We start from the raw sequence: 18,324 nt of genomic DNA, 5'->3' as shown, positions 1-18,324 counted from the left end.
ATATTAAAAATTAAATTTTAATTAAAAATTATTTAATTATAAAATAACTCTATTTTAATTAAAATGTTAACACTCATTAAATTAAATTAATTTAAATTAAAAATAAATATTTAATTAAAATGTACCACATTGTAAAGAATAATTTATATATTGTTTAAAGAAGAGTTAGATAGAATTCATATATATATCATCGATGATAAAACATTTCAAACATTCGAATCCTTGTATATCTAAATTGTTCCAAACATGCATGGATCATAAAATTAAACAAGGGAAATAAGATGGAATTGAAAGGTACTAGGCCTCAGAGAGAATTCAGAGAGAGGAGAGAAAGACGAATAGGGCTGAAAGCATGTGTGTATTAAACTGAAGCAAAAAATTGAAAACTATACACATGAGTATTAGCATTTATAGACACGGCATTTATGACAGCTAGCAGCTAATTGTAACTGATTGAATAACTGAATACTGGCCTAGAAGCTTCTGCTGAGTCAGCAGGGCCCACTAACTCTAACAGAAAAACTGAATCACAGCTTACTAGACTAACAAACTAACTGAACGGGACAAAACAAAAGCAGATTAAGCGGCAGAGCAAGCTATTTCTTCAACCTCTAACATCATCTCTAATTTCCTTCTCTTGCAACTTCTGTTAACCTCTAACATCATCTCTAATTTCTTTCTCCTGCAGCTTCCTTTTGTCTGGCAACATCATCTCTAACTTCCACTTTCTACCGAACACTTGCAACTTGTTGTTGGTCACTAACATTGAGCTTGCTTCTGATGTATAAGAAGGCTTCAGATAAAACAGTCTTTGTGAAGACATCAGCTATTTGCATAGCTCCTGGGATATGTCTCACTTTAATTTCTTTACCATTAACATGATCTCTAACAAAATGGAGATCGATTTCAAAATGTTTAGATTTGGAATGCAGGATGGAATTTGCTGCTAACAATACAGCACTTAAATTGTCACAGTACAATATTGGTGGCTCAGGAATAGGGAGTTTTAACTCAACCATCAAGTTTCTTATCCAAACTAATTCTACTACTGGATCTGCCATACTTCTATATTCAGCTTCAGTACTAGATCTGGCCACAGCTGTCTATTTCTTTGATGCCCAGAAAACCAGGTTGGAGCCAAGGAATACACAGTATCCACTAGTTTATTTTCGATCTTTTGGGTCTCTAGCCCAGTCAGAGTCACTGTATGCAATGATCCTCATAGCAGTGTCCTTCTTTATATGCAGACCATGACTTGCTGTTCCATTTAGATATCTCAACACACGTTTCACCATTTTCTAGTGTGAATCTAGAGGAGATTGAACAAATTGAGCACGTTTATTGACAGCATAGTAGATCTCAGGCCTGGTAATAGTCAAGTACTGCAAAGTGCCTATGAAAGATCGGTAGAGACTTGGGTCGTTGAAGCTTGAACCTCCTAGGGTTGTGATTTTTATTGTAGAGGGAAGAGGCATGTGGCAGCCTTTGCACCCTACCATGCCAGCCTTCTTCACCAACTCTTCAATGTATTTTTGCTGTGTGAAGACCAAACATGCATCTTTAGTTTTGGTGACTTGAATTCCAAGAAATTAATGCAAATCACCCAAGTCTTTTAGAGCAAACTTTGAGTTTAGCTGCTGGATGACTTTCTTGACCAAACTGGCTGACTCACCTGTTACAATTATGTCATCTACATACACAAGAACATAGGTTTTTAGGTTGTTGCTGTCACGAACAAACACTGCTATGTCTGACTTGATTGCTGCAAAACTAAGGTCTTTTAACCCACTTGCCAGCTTATGATATCACTCCCTAGGAGCCTGCTTTAGCCCGTAGAGAGCTTTAGTTATTTTGCACACTAATGAGGGATCCTCTTATTCATACCCTTGGGACTGCCTCATGTATACTTCCTCAGTGAGGTCCCCATGCAAGAAGGCATTATTTATATCCAACTGCCTAATTGTCTAGGACCTTGACAATGCAACTGAGAGCAACAGTCTTATTGAGGTAGGCTTGACTACCGGGCTGTAGGTTTCTGTGAAGTCAGAGCCTGGCTTTTGAGCAAAGTCTTGAGCAACCAACCTAGCCTTGTACTTTTGTAGAGAGCCGTCTGCATTATACTTGATTCTAAAAACCCACTTGCTTCCAACTGCATCTTTATTTGGGGGAAGTTTTACCAACTTTCATGTATTGTTCTTGATTAAGGCCTCATATTCTGTTTCCATTTCTTCCTTCCATTCAGGAACCTTGAGGGCTTGCTTAACACTTCTTGGTTCTACACTTGCCAAGAAAATTTTAGGCTTGACTATTCCAGCCTTGCCTCTGGTTATCATTGGGTGAAGATTCTGTGTAGGTACTGGGCGTAAAGGTTGAGGGTCAGTAGTAGGTAGGATAGTCTCAATGTCATTGATTGGGATAGGAATTGGAGCTGAAGAAGGTGCTATAGGGAATTGCCGGCTGACTTGAGGGTTACTTGACTGCAAGGGACTGATATTGTTGCTTGTTGCAGGCTCTTGTTGCCTATTTGAGTGATTGAAGTTGGTTTGAGGATGATTGTTAACAGGGGTAAGGTTTGGGAGTTTTGGAATTGTTGGAATTGAGTTTTGAACTTCTGGGGCTGCTGGTTGATTGCTATTGTAAGATTGTTTGTAAGGAAACTGGTCTTCAAAATACACTACATTTAGTGAGATGATAACCTTTCCTTGTTGGGTGAGACACTTGTACCCTTTGTGTGCAGTTCCATAGCCAATGAATGTACAAGGAGAGGACCTGAACTCTAGTTTGTGCTTGTTGTAAGGCCTTTGATGTGAAAAACACAAACAGCCAAACACTTTAAGGTTTTCATACAATGGTGGCTTTCCAAATAGCTTCTCAGCTGGCGATAAACCATTTAGAACAGGTGTTGGCAGTATATTGATGAGCTTGATACCAGTGGTGAAAGCTTCTCCCCAGAACTTTGTAGGCAATGATGCTGCTGCCAGCAGAGTGAGTCCCATTTCTACCACATGTCCGTACTTCCTTTCAGCTAAGCCGTTTTGTTGATGAGCATGAGGACAAGAGAACCATGCACCACTCCTTTATTCTGCAAACTTTTTGATAAGCTAATATACTCAGCAGCATTGTCACTTTGCAGTGACTTTAGTTTAGTGTTAAGTTGTAATTCAACCATTTGTTGGAAGTTATCAAAAACTGTTTTTAACTGAGCTCTAGACTTGATTAGGTACAGCCAGGTAAACTTCGAAAATGCATCAATAAAATTTATAAAATACCAGTTTCCATTTCTATCTGCAAGGGGAGCAGGCCTCAAATGTCTGAATATACAAGCTGCAAGGGGTGTGTGTACATTATTTGTGAAGAGGAGAAGGGTAATTGATGTGATTTTCTTATACAACAAGCTGAGCAACTAATCTTTTCGGGTGAGGCAGTGATTTTGTAGGTTTTTAATACTGTTAAGAGTACATTATAATTTGGATGGCCTAATCTAGCATGTCAAAGTAAAGACTCATCCTTATTTCTTATCGCTGAGACATAAGCAGTTGGTATTTGTGTGTTGTGAAGATTAACAAACTTATAGAGGCCTCTCTTTACTGTGCCTTAAAGCACAACCTCCTTTGTGTCTTTGGTCTTTAGGCAGCACCTATCATCATGGAATTCAAAGAAAATCTTGTTGTCACAGCATAATTGGTGAACACTCATCAAATTCTTAATAATTTCAGGAACACAAAGTAATTTCCTCATATGCAACAACCTAGAGCTCATATTTGTTTTAAAACATGAACTTCCAACAAATGAGATTTGCAAACCTGTTCCATTGCCGATTACAACTTGCTCTTTGCCACATTATTCTTCTTTCTCCATAAGATTTTGTTCTTCATGAGTCATGTGGTGTGTAGCACCCGAATCTGGATACCAATTTGGATACTGGACTGTTACTGGTGTTGATAGCATGTTATAGAAGTTAGCTTCAGGCTAAGCTAGCTGATCTGAGTTGCTGTGATTGTATCCTTCTCTTCCATAACTTTCTTCTTTAAACTGGTCCTCACTATACCTGTACCAACAGGTTCTTACAGTGTGTCCATACCTGTTGCACAATTGACATTGTGGCCTATCATTTTCATATCACCTATTACTGTACATTCTGCCTCCTCTGCTAAGCTGACCTCTTCCACTTGTGAACTGTGCATCATTTGCTAAATCTTGTGCTGGCCTTCCTTCACCAGAAAAACTTTTGCCTCCTCTAAAAATTCCGCCTCCTCTTCCTTTGAAATCCACCTCTGAAGCCTCCTCTTCTTGCTTGTAGATTCTGGTTATAATTCCTAAATTGTGCCATATTTGCTTGCATAAACGCTTCAGGCTTCCTGAATTTTGCAAGCATGCTTTCATGAGCTAGTAGCAACGCTTCCAACTCAGCAACGGTTATACTTTCTGACCTGGAAAGTACTGAAGTGTAAAATGAAAAATACTCTTCTGTTAAGCCATTCAAGATAACGCTCACATGATCACTTTCTTTCATCATCTCTCCTACAGAGGCCAGTGCATCAATTGTGCCTTTAATCATTAGTATATACTCAGTTACAGATCTTCCAATTTAGAGAGTGCTGAGTTTGTTCTGCAACTGCATCACCTTAGCTTTGATTTGTGAGGAGAAGTGATCTTCCAACCTTTTCCATACCTGCTGTGTATACGTGCAACCTACCATCCTAGTGGTGAAAGGCTTGCTCATAGAGGCTAGCAACCATGACTTTAGAAGTGTATCTTGTCGTTTCCACTTTTGATATTCTGGATTTGCAGTTGTACTCGTTCCATCTTCTGAAGACACAAATTGTAGAGGAACTCCTTATCCTGTAATGTGGCTCATCATATCGTTTCCTTCTATTGTCAAAATTGCTTAATCCTTCCATTGCAAGAAGTTATCCTCATCCAGTTTTATTGAAATTGGAGTTGCTGTGAATCCTTGAGCCATGACTGTTCTTGGATCATGTGTGGTGTGTGAAGCTGAAGGCTCTGATACCATGAAAGGTACCAGGCCTCAGAGAGAATTCAGAGAGAGGAGAGAAAAACAAATGGGACTGAAAGCATGTGTGTATTAAACTGAAGCGAAAAACTGAAAACTGTACACATGAGTATTAGCATTTATAGACACAGCATCTATGACAGCTAGTAGCTATTTGTAACTGACTGAATAATTGAATACTGGCCCACTAACTCTAACAAAAAAATTGAATCACAGCTTATTAGACTAACAAACTAACTGAATGGAACAAAAGCAGAATAAACAGCAGAGCACGCGGCAGAGCAAGCTATTTACTCAACCTCTAACATCATCTCTAATTTCCTTCTCTTGCAACTTCTGTTAACCTCTAACAGGAATAATCTGAGACCCAACACGTACATAGATAGGTTTCATCAAGCTAAGGCTCAAATCTACTTGTATGTAACGACCTAATTTCTTTTTTATTTAACTTATGAAAACCAATTATATGATTTAGGTATGCTATATCTAGTCTTGATCATTTTCAAATTTACTATGTATGTCTCTTGACATATCTCCTAATCTAAACATTAGATATTCTTTTCAATTATGTACGCTTACCTCCTTTTAACAGAGAATGTGTGTTTTATGTGAAGTAGCAAAGAGAGTAGAAATAGTAATTAATTTTGAGCAATGTTCCATCACTTACAAAATTTATTACTTTTTGTTAATACTTGATTAACAAAATTATTTTTATACTAAATTTTAAATTTTAAACGTTAAATATTAATAGTATAAAAATAAAGTATTAACACAAAATATTAGTTAATATTGATTAAAAAATATTAGTCTATTAACATTTCTCATTAATTTAATTTGTGTTCTAAACTTATAATTTTGATGCTATTGAAATTAACTACTATTTAATTTTGATAGAGTTCTTTAATTTTTAGGGTTACTAATTATATAAAAGAAATGCACTTTGTAACTTTGCCAATAAATAGCTTTGCATGTAAAAAATGTTCAAATGTACTTTTAATGGTCACTTAATTATCATAAAAAACATTTAGTATTTTTTAATTCAGTCAATAATTGTTAAAAAAAAGTTAAAAAAAATTTAATTTCGATGATCACTTTATTGCTAATAAATTAAACCTGTATTGATAATACTTTTATATTTCACACTTATGTTTTATCATTAATAGCGAAAAAACATCAATAAAAGTATTGTTGACAATTTTTTTTATTGGTAATTAATTATCAAAAATACATTTAAATATATTTTTTATAATTATTAGCCATAAAAAATTCTAAAGGGCAAGCTTTTTCTTGACAATTAATTACCACCAAAAATATAATTCATTAAACATTTTCTTTGAAATAATTTCCACGTTTTTCTTCTATTTTCCCCCCTAGAAAAAGAAATTGTCTTGTCATGATTCTTGGAACACCTGGCTCATTATCCATTGATGATGAAAATTGAAAAGAAAGGGCAAAAAAAGGTAGGTAGCTAGAAGATGATGATGATGATATTGATATATAGTGGTTGGGTTATACAGTATTAGCCATTTTGGCAGCACCAAGACCAAGACATGCATCTACAGCTTCACCCACAGAAACGAAAACTCTTCCTCCAATTTTGCTCACAAAGTCACCTACTCTTAGCTTGTGGATTACTTGCCACCTTGGGTTAGCTATCACCAACTGAAAATTCACATATATCAACACAAATAAATAAATATACATTAAATGATTCAATATCAAAATTTTGGATAATTCACCCCTTTTTTATTCGTTATATTCTTATTCTAAATGACTTATTTTTTTCTGTTTTAATTTTCTGTTTAAAATTAAATTTTTTTTTTAAATATTCTTTTTTTATTATGATTTTTTTGATAATAGTAAAAACTATAATTGTAATGGTCATCACAGCGATAATCGCAATAATTTGAGAGTAAAAGTAATAAAAGAATAAGAGAAAGAAGAAGATAATAATAAAAAAAATATTTTTGAATGAAAAAATTTTAAAATTTTAATCAAAAGACCAAATAAATAAATAAAATATTTCAAATATTGAGGACAAAACTAAAACTTAACTGATGAAAATATTATAAACTAAAATAATTATTCTTTAATTTTTGAAAACTTTGAGACAGTTGCATTCATACTTTATAAAAATTGGAAAATAATTTATATTCTATCATTCATTTGACATGAAATCATATATATTTTATTTGAATTTGGAGTATTGTGATTAAATTTAATTTTAAATAATTAACTCATTCATCCTCATTTCTACTTGTATAAAACTATAAAACTTAAAAAATAATTACATGACCATCATAATAATTTTTCTGTCTTAAAAGCAAAAGCTTACCTTTACTCCATGTGAAGTCAAATTCTTGTTCAGTTCCTCCAAAGAAGCAATTCCCGCTGTGTCAATATTCGTAAGACCTATCAAATCATCATATGAAGTTATGAACAATGTCAAATTTAGATGCATGCTAACTTCTGGTTGATATTAGCAATTGTAATACCTTTTATGATAAATTTATATCTTTAGATATAACTACGGAAAAATCTAAATTGATATATATAAATTGTGAAAATTCACTAACCTGAGGAATCAAGAATGATGAATTTTAAATTGCTTCCTCCCTCGCCCTCCTCAACGTGTCCATCATTCACCCATCTCTCAATCCTTTCAAAACAATTCAGGTAATTCTCGAGAAATCAATATAGTAAATAACAGATAAACGTGCACTTTGATTTTGTGAATGCTAATGTGAGTCAATTTAGTTCATATAAATTAAATGAGATAAAGTAATTTCTGTAAATAAAAAATGTAAATCAAGTTAATTCTGTAATAGCAGTTAAATCAAATTATTAAATAATTTGACTCATGTTTATTATAAGAGCTATTTGAAAATTAATTTATAAAAGTAAAAGACATTTTATATTTATAAACTATATAAAAATCTTATTTTTGAAAAATGTGAAACTAATAATAATTTGTACTGAAACATGGTTAATTACGTTATTTAAAGTATGTTATACTGGAAGATAGAAATACAGGTGCAGTTAATTTCATATGAAGTTGATAGTTGAGAGTCGTTAAATAATTTGATAAATTTGACTAATTAAATAATCATCTAACGACTTTTAACTATCAACTTCATATAAAATTAACTGTGTCTTAGTTTTAACCGAATTAGAAAGTACCTTTCTCTGACAAGAGTTGCATTTGCAAAAGAAAGGAAGGAGGATTTTGGAGAAAGAATAAGAAGGCCAGGAATGGAGAGGCCCATTGGATATTGCTCAATGTCACCAAATCCATCTGTTCCAGGAAGCCTTCCAAGAACCGTTATTCCAGGTTGAATTGACACCAGAATTAACTTTGCAAATGATATTGTCACCTATATTATTCATTATTTAACATTTATTACAATTCATGAATTCTTAGCTTCGCACAAGTAATTATTACCATTAAGAATAAGAATAATGGGTGACCACATATAGTGCAGGGGCTGGTTTTAATCTACAAAGCCGCAAGATGCATGATACAATATGATATGAGATATATAAACCATTAATTCTAAAAATTTGTTACATATAAAAATATACATGTTGATATTGTTAATGTCAAATAAAAAAAATTAAGATTTTTCAATATCTTTTATCTCTAAATAACATTTTACATGATTTATTGCGTCAAAAATCTATACTTCATGCATATTATTTTTAAATAAAAATAAAAAAATAGAAAGTCAACTCAAAGCAGTTTATAATTACTTATTTTGTATTCATTAATTATTATTATATTAATAGAAATATAATTATAAATGTTAAATACATAAAATTATGAATATTATATTAAATAAGATAATTTTAAGTTATTGCCTCTCTGTCATTAATGTTTCTAAATTTATTCTAGAAATATGGGAGTGGATCCTCTCCAGTGAAAAAAAATTGGATAGTGTGCAGTGTTTAATCTCACTCTTCATTATTCTCTCTCTTCTTTATTTTTGGTTCCACTTATAGAATTAAAGGTAAGAGATCACACTTTATTCTCTCAAGTGTTAAAAAAACTGGAGAGAATCCATTTTCCTAAAAATATAGGTTAAAGAATAGAGTACATGCTATGGTGGAAAAAAAATGATAAAACCAATGAAGATTATCTTTTATAAATAATCAGATATCTATTTAGGAGAATTTGTCATTTCATTTTGAAAAATATTAGAGAATCATCAAAATTTATTAATAATTAGCTATTAATATTTTAAAGTTTAGACTAAAGTATATTATTGGATAACTAAACTAAAAGAATTAGGTTAATAACTAAAAATAATTATCAAATATTAAATTTTAATGATCCTCTAACATTTTTCTTTCATTTTATTAAATGAAAAAATCCAGAAAATCATCATTTTTATTAAAATTTCGCCAGAACTTAACAAGCAAAAAAAAAGTTAGTAATTTTATATTATTAGATGTAATCTCACACCATTAAAAATATTAATAATAATTAATTAATGACTATAATTCACCAAATCTGCAGCTAGCACTCCTCTTTTAAATACTCTTATTTAAATTTTAAAATTTTATCTAAAAATCAAGATACCGTTGAATGAGTTGGAACAATTTTTTATTTTTGGTTAAAAAAGAAGCAGACAAAGGAGTGTTGTGAAAGATACCGCAATTGCAAGGCCCATCTCTACAGAGGCAAAGAGGACCCCAAAAAAGGCTGCAGCGCAAGCAAGAAAGTCTAGTTTATCAACCTTCCAAATCTGATATGCTTTTTGAATGTCAATAAGACCAGGCACTATCGATATAATTATTGCTGCTAAGATTGCTTTTGGAGTGTAATACAATAGCCTCGTCAAGAATTTCAGTGATATTAGAACCGTCAATGCCATCACTATGCTTGACACCGTTGTTTCAGCCCCTGAACTATAATTTAGAGCAGTGCGTGAAAGTGAACCTGCATTGTTATATTTACTTCTTTTTCTTCAAATTCCATAACAGAAATATTTGATGGGAGAAGAAAAAGAGTGGGTAGAAATCTATTACCAGATGCAACGTAACAAGACGTGAAAGATCCAACAATGTTGGTTAAACCCAGGGATATCATTTCTTTATTGGGATCAAGATTGTATCCTCTTATGGATGCAAATGACCTACCAACGGCAATAGTTTCCTAATTTTGTATACATAGTTAGAAACACTCCCAATATTATAAAATCATTAGTCAATTAAGCATGAGTAAATTGCTACTTAAACCATTTGAATCACTCATAATTTACTCCCAAAAGAAAAGGTTAAATTGTCATTATCATTTTCAATTTTATTATTATGCAATATCTCCACTTATTAATGATACTTTATCTAGAGAAGATTTTAAAATGGTAATATCATAAAAACAATAGCTAAAGTTATTTTATTTAATTTAATGTCTATAATTTTATACATATAATATTTTATATTTATATTTATAATTATATATTTATTATATTTAAAATTATACAATTCGTAATGATTAATAAATATTAAATAAAATACTTTGGACTGATTTTTTATTAACATTATTGATTTTGAAAAATAAACCAAAACAAAAATGATTACACGTTTCTGAAAAATATGGGGGAAGCATACCGTGAGTGAAATAACAGCAACGGTTAACCCTGTTTTGATCAATGGAGCCAAAAAATTGTCACTAAGGTTGAGATGCAATAATGAGATTGGGTTCAAGCTACCTCCTTTGATTTCTCCTAACACATCAACTTTGTAGTCCTTCACATTTATTTGATGAGAATTCACTGTATATGCAACAATAGAAGATACAATAACTGAAAGCAGAGGAGCAATTGTTGGCAACCAGAACAGTTTCTTGTTCCTTCTCCCCTGTTTTCATATTGCAAGAAATAATTAAAATGTATAGTAGTTTTCAATAAAATTAATTAGGGACATAATAGATATCAAAACTCTTAAAGTCGTTGTAGTTTCAAACAATAAGAACTTAATTAAAAAAATTTGATGAAATTGTAAAAATATTGAGAATAATTAAGAAAATAAATATTTGTAATATTTGGTTGAGCAGAAATAATAACATATTTTGTAACATTATTGACAGGTTATTTAACGAATATAAAGAGTAGAATACTAATAGTTTTTTTTTTATAATTGTTGATGGTAATGCCAAGAATAGTATCCTATTTGAGGATTTTTTGCTAGTTTTGATTAAATATTCCATCTTGTTGTGTTGATTTTTTTTTTCCCTCCAAAAAAATGACATTAGTTATTACCATGAATCTGGCAAATAGGATGAAACAAAGAAATGAGAATCCAAGAGTAAAGCTGTAAGGATGCCACTGTGACTGAAAAAGGCCAGTGAAATTAAATTAAAGAAACTGTTAGCAATAATAATATTGTAACGATTAAAAAACACTAGAGTTCTAAGATCAAATTTCTGTGGCGTGTTCTTACTCGATCCTTGAATAAAGATGTCCAAAATATTTTGATCACAGAAATCAAGTCAGATTTGTTAGTGAATTTATTGATTCCTAACAACACTATAAACTGATATGCTCCAATGCCTACGGCAGCTGCTGCCAAGAACCCCACTATTGTTGCATGGGAAAGATAATCCACCAGAAATCCAAACCTGCTAATTAAAATGTGTATTATTGTCCGAATTAATAATATATTAAAAAAAAAATACTAGAGCCATCAAAATTTATTATTTTTGGCTATCATTTAATCATTAACTCAATTCCTTTAGTCTAACTCTATTAATCTAAAAATCTAACAACATACTTTATTCGATATTTTTAAACATTAATGGTTAACTGATAACAAAAAATATTCAATTATAATACCCTTCTAACATTTCTTATATATTAAACGAGGGAATTAATAGATATTAATATAATTATTAGTTTATTATTTTATTTTAAATACGTGTAATAATAATAATCATAATAATAAGAGTTTAATTTTTAGTTTATTGATATTATAAAATATTTTACTTAATTATTTAATTGAAGACATAAATTCAGATATTTTTTAAATAAATTTAAAGTTTATTTATTTTTATTAATATGACCATAAATAATTATATAAATATATTTTTTATACTAGAAATATATCAAAATTAATTTTTTAGAAGAAGAAATATTTAAATTAGTTTTTAAGAAATATTAGATCTGACATTTTGTTTTTCAATAAAATCTTATTCTTTAGAAACTTTGATAATTATTATATAAATTGGTTCTTTCATCATTTTGATGGAAACTAATTTATTTTTTAATATTTTTATTTAATTATTTTATAATAAAATTTATTAAGGACTTATTTATTTAATAGGACAATTTATTTAAATAAATTGTTACACCTTTAAAATTACGTAAATGCATTGTTTTCAAAACGAAGACGCAAATACATTGTTTCATGTATCTATAGAAACCGCTACTGGTAGTAACGGGTTACACAAACACAAAATCCGCTGCTGCCAGCCGCGGATTACGTTAAAATGTAGTAACATGGAAACCGCTATAACCTGCTACTGTTTGATTGGAGTTGGTCATAAACCGCTACTGACAGTAGCGGTTTATGTGCATAGGGGTTCGTGTGTAAACCGTTAGAGGCTATAACGGTTTACGTGGAGAGTGACTGCTTATCAAATTATTCATTTGGAGTGATTTTGAGGTTGGTTATAGAGAGGAAATTCTAGAGAGAGATTAGAACAACAAATCTCTTAAACAATTAAAATGATTCCAAATGAAACTATTCATGATTGAACATGCCAAAAAATTATAAATTATGATAAAAAATGTTATTTTATGGAAATTATGAAAAATGTTTATTTATGCTAAATTAAGTTACAAGAAGATTGAGAGAAAGAAACGGAGTATATATTTTTTGCACTCATATGATATATATGGATAGATAAAAAATGAAGTAATTTTTAAAGAAAAAATGTACACTTTAGTGAATTTTTTACTAAAAATAAATTATTTTATCATTCATGAATTTTAGAAGGGATGAAGATAAAAAAAAAAAAATTAGTCTTAGTTTATATATTTTAGTATTCTGTGGGTACTCACTCTTTGATTTGCTATTTAGTCTCATTTTAATAATATATACAAATAAAAAATTATTACATGCATATTTATATTTTTTATTTTATTCATCAAAATTATGATGCTACCACTGTTATTTATCCAATCAATCAATTATAAAATATAAATAGTTTTTATTTTTTGGTATAAGACAACAAAGTTGCACAAATAAAAAAAATTCATTTAGTTAGAACCTCAAATGTAAATCAGCAGCAAAGAATACAACCCATGTTTCAAACTCTCCGAATCTCCTTTGTATGGTTGATATAAATAAAAAAGAATAAAATGATTTTGAAAAAGAAAAATATATGCTTTAATGAACTTTTGGTTAAAAATAAATTATTTTATTATTTTAAAAGAGATGAGAATAAAAAAAATTAGTCTTAGTTTATATAATTTAATACTTTGAGTACTGTATTTTTTTATTTATAATTTGGTCTCATTTTTAATAATAAATACAAATAAAAAATTTATTACATGCATATTTATATTTTTTAAATTATATTGTGAAATGATAAATTAAATTTTTTTATTTATGATTTTATTTAAATAGTATATACCATTAATTATTTGTTTTGTAATTATTTTTTTAGATAAATATTAGTTTTACTATTTGCTTTCATACTCATCGTAAATGGCTGCTGCCTCCAACAGTTTACGTATGTGTTCTAATACACATAAACCGCTACTGCCAGTAGCGGTTTATGGCCAAGCATCAACAAACAGAAACCGCGACAGCCTCTAGCGGTTTCTGTGTTTCTCATTCGCATGTAATCCGCTGCTAGCTATAGCGGATTATGTGTTTTGGTAAACCACTACTGGTAGTAGCGGTTTCTATAGATGTATGAAACAATGTATTTGCGTCTTCATATTTGAAACAATGTAATTACGTAAATTTGAGGGGCAAACAATTTATTTATGTAAATTGCCCTATTTAATATATATATATAAACTAAAATTTGATTAAAAGTGACAAAGAAATAATTTATCTAATAAAGATAATTTTTAAAAACTTTTAAAATAATAAAAATTTATAAAGGCCAAAACATCTGATTTGAAAATTTATAATTTGTCAAATTTAAAATTTCCAAAACATCTCACAATTGTTACTATACCCACTAAGTAGTCAGCTAGTCGGAATGAATAACCATGCTTCATACATTGAGTTCATGTTTGTATTAAACAAATAAATAAATACATAAATAAAATTAACGAAGTGGCATATAAGTAAGAATGAAGTAATAAGAGATGAGCATTGACCTGAAGATTCCAAATGCAAGTTGGAAGATACCAGCAATGAAAGTTGCAGTTAGAAGTAGCTGAGTGTATGCAACAGAATCTTGAATGGGATCTTTCAATTTGGAAATCATTGAAGAAAGAAGAAGTGAATCCACTGCTACATTCCCAATCACTATCTCCCTTGAACTCGTAAGCATTGCGTACATAAGAGGTGGCCCAAAACATGTATCTGTCTCAAAACTCAAACAAATTGCAAATTATGCGCTCTTTAGGATTATCAATTATACAATTCACTTAGTCTTTTAGTATAAAAATAAAATTAAATATATTAGGTGTATACTAACTTTAGCTATTAAATTAGTTATTAATATAGAATATACATTAAAAATAAATTAATATATATTTTTTTACAAAAATATATAGTAGCTGTTTTTGGTATACAAATAATATTTTTAAAATAAAATAGATCGTTAAATAGGACTTCTACTTTGGTTTTATCTTAACTATAATAATCAATTTAAAACGAAGAATACAAAAATGTTCAATAATATCGTGACTTGAATGTGTTTTCATATCCTTTTATAACATTTATAGAAAATTCTATAACTAGTTATATGCAACTTACATAAACCATATTCGGGACTTAGCTGAGCCAAAGTAGCGAATCCTACACACTGCATGACCCAAAGCAACCATTTCAATTCAATAATTCAGTGAATAATGAAACATCATTGTAGTGAACATAATACACAATAAGTACGATAGGCCTCTCACTTGTATTTATTCGAATTGGTGTTCTTAGAATAAGAAAAAAAAAGTATTACTTTAGTTTTTAATATTAGATTAAATTTTAATTTGATTTTTAATGTTTTAAATGTTTTATTTTTGTTGTAAAAAATTTTAAACAAATTTAATATTATTTCACCGTTAAATTTAATACAATAGTTAAAAAAATAAGTCGCATAAACGTTAACAATGAATGTGTTTAGTTTTGAGAATAGGATAAGATAGGATAATAAAAAAAAGAATAGAGATATAAAAATTAATATTTGTATATTTTGTTTGATGATAAACTGAATATAAGATAAAATGAATAATAAAAGTCAAATTTACTTTTAATTTTTTCTTCACAAAAAATTAAAAAAGAAAATAGAATGATAAAAAATATAATTATAAAAAATTAATATTGACAATAAAAGAAATAAAAAATAAGTTGTGTTCCAATCCAGTGTTTTTTGTGTCGTTTTTTATAAGAAGAACATAAAATGTACTAATTCAATATCCCAAGACATAATATTTCTATCAATATCTCATTTATCAAATATGATCTTGTATCTCTGTGTACATGTCTCAGTGTTCCCTGTTTATAAACAAAAGCAACCAATGTTATTAGTTAAATTATATCATTTTATTTTTTGTGTATTAGAAAAACAAAGCCAAAACCTTCTTATAACACTTTTTTTTTGTTCTCTTTCTTGCATCGATTTCCAAAATCTTAGAAATCAATAATTAACACTTTAGAATCGAATAAAAAAAAGGCTTTTACATACCAATTGTTAGTGAATCGATTTTATTTATATACTGAAATCGAACATTATTAACTATTCAATATACTAATTATTTATGTCAAATTTAATAGTGAGACAACATTAAATTCATTTAAAATTTTTTAACATTAAAATAAAATACTTAAAATATTATGAACTAAATTAGGACTTACCCAATCCTTTACTCAAAAAAATTATGTTACCTTATATAATCATATATTCAATATTCAATGCTTAAAACTATTTATGGCTCCATCCTAGCATGTAGGGTCTTTGTACAGCTCAAATTAATTTTGAATAACCTAACTATAATAATATAATTTTTTTTATCAAAATAAAATATAAATGAAAAGTAACTCTTAGACAATTTTTTTTGGGGCCACTTTTAGCTCTAATAATTAATAATATATTGTTCCAACTTTCATAAGCTAGCTTTCGGTTCGTAATGTCCATCAAAAGTCAAAACATGCATATTTTAAGCCTGAAATACCGAGATAAAGCCCAAATGGCCTAATAGCATCTTTGAATTTGACATATCATATTAGGTCCATGCCTAAACCCGATTCATTCACAACCCACAAAGAAATTAAAAAAAAAAAGAAACATTCTTGTACAATAAAAAAGAGTCAAAACCCACCATTGTCTCTGTTTGTAGACAAAAAAAAGAAAAAAAAAAGAAAAAAGAAACAATGGTGTTAAGCATAGATGAGTTTGAGACTTTGAGCAACTATGAAGAAGGTATTACTGTTAAGTTTACACTGCTATCTGCATTGTAGTTTGTAGACTTGTGATTGTACCAAACAAAAATCTTCACTATTAGTAAAGAAATTAAGACAAAATAATTCTTTTTATTAAATTTTACTGTTCCAATTATAATCTTATTACTAGGAATAAAAATAGAGTAAGACAGACCAAACTTTATTCTTAATATATCTACAATAAAGTTTACTTGACCTATACTTGATCTATAACCTGTTATAAGCTATCTATTAAGTATTAAGTCTAGTCTATTAACAAGTCTGACCTAGCATTAAATTTGTAAAAGGCTTGATAATTTAAAAATATAAAAAACAAAATAAATAATCAATTAAAATAAAAAATATTAAATATATATGTAATTAAATAAATAAATAGTCTAGTAAATAAAATTATTTTATAAACTTAAATCTTGTCTATTAAAAAATTTAAACTTTTAAAATAATTGAATGTAAACTTATTTTCTATCAGACTAGATTAAGTCGTAGCACACGTTGTTTGGTCTTTTTCTAACCCTACTTATCACCCAAAAAAAAAAAGTTTTCTATTTGCCATCCCATTTAATGTGCATATTCTCTTCTCTCTAGTTCTCACACATTGATGATATCTATATTTTAAATTGTCTCATTTCACAAAATACAATTTATGACCAAATTTATATTTGAAAGTGTTATATGAATGTGAATTTTTTCTTAAAATAAAAATGACTTAACAGGCACGAAATCAAATTAGCATATAAATTGAACCTGAGGAATGGCGAGACTTGCAACGGTTATACCCGCCATGAGATCGAATTTGAACTTGTGAGCATTGTATCCTCTTAGAGAAGCAAGGATGGGAAAAATCTCCGTCAACAACACCAACGCTCTTTTGTACAAAGGTTGTTGGTTGTCGTTGACAACGAGAGTTGACCACACATTCTTGCTGTTACTAGGCGGCAAAATTGTGTCCCTAACGTTTTCGAATACCTCTCGAAAAAAACAAGGCGGGTGTGGTGCATTTTGCACCCACTGCTGCTGGTACATTTCTTTCTCTTTAGATTCCAACATCTCTTCCAACGTGCAACTCACTGCGGCACTGCTTACTGATGAAGCTACCATTATCAATAATGAAGATAGATAATGTCCTAATAAGTCTGTTACCTTGTTAAATTAGGACACTATATGCATATTGGAATGAGATATCGGACGAGATCAGAGAGGATCGATAATTCTATGGTGCTTTATTTTTCAATGTATTCGCTTATATAAATAAAAGTTTATTAGCAAGTATATATACATATATAGCTTCATATAGCTAGAAAAACACTTCACGTATTATATTTGCATTATTATTGTAACGGATATTCTTTTATTTTATTTTATAGAAAAGTATAGTTAGACAATAAAAATACTAAACAATGTAAATAATATATATATCAGATGTTCATTTTACTAGGTGTACGGATGGTTATTTTAATATTAAGATTTAGATGGATAATTTAAAAGTGTAATGTGTTTTTATTTGATTAGTGGTTGTTCATATTGTTCAAGATGGTTATTGTTTACCTAACACTTTTTTTATTTTATTTTAACTAGTCTCAAAAATTCTGAGTTATGAGAATAAAATAGGAAGATATTTAACTAAAGAACACATAGACAAGAAAAAATATATAATAATATTTATATGAATAATATTTATTCTCGTATAAAAA

At 29.4% G+C, this 18,324-nt stretch overlaps 1 protein-coding gene across 1 annotated transcript; it reads right to left on the bottom strand.

Annotated features, from left to right (window-relative positions):
* Positions 1–6,312: 6,312 nt before the first annotated feature.
* Positions 6,313–17,894, bottom strand: LOC112786865 (early nodulin-70). The gene is made up of 12 exons (XM_025830238.2): positions 17,378–17,894; positions 14,954–15,002; positions 14,350–14,557; positions 11,456–11,633; positions 11,275–11,346; positions 10,625–10,873; positions 10,043–10,169; positions 9,667–9,953; positions 8,195–8,388; positions 7,591–7,673; positions 7,350–7,426; positions 6,313–6,676 (listed from the first exon to the last, which is right to left on the bottom strand). Exons 1-12 carry the CDS (start codon positions 17,729–17,731, stop codon positions 6,524–6,526), a joined length of 2,031 nt encoding a protein of 676 aa, XP_025686023.1. The 5' UTR covers positions 17,732–17,894; the 3' UTR covers positions 6,313–6,523.
* Between the last annotated feature and the right edge of the window lie 430 nt (positions 17,895–18,324).

Source organism: Arachis hypogaea, chromosome 20, assembly GCF_003086295.3.
Source record: "Arachis hypogaea cultivar Tifrunner chromosome 20, arahy.Tifrunner.gnm2.J5K5, whole genome shotgun sequence".
In the NCBI taxonomy this organism is placed as follows: domain Eukaryota; kingdom Viridiplantae; phylum Streptophyta; class Magnoliopsida; order Fabales; family Fabaceae; genus Arachis; species Arachis hypogaea.
Note: the sequence above shows the minus strand (reverse complement) of the source record. Positions and strands in the feature narration are given on the sequence as shown.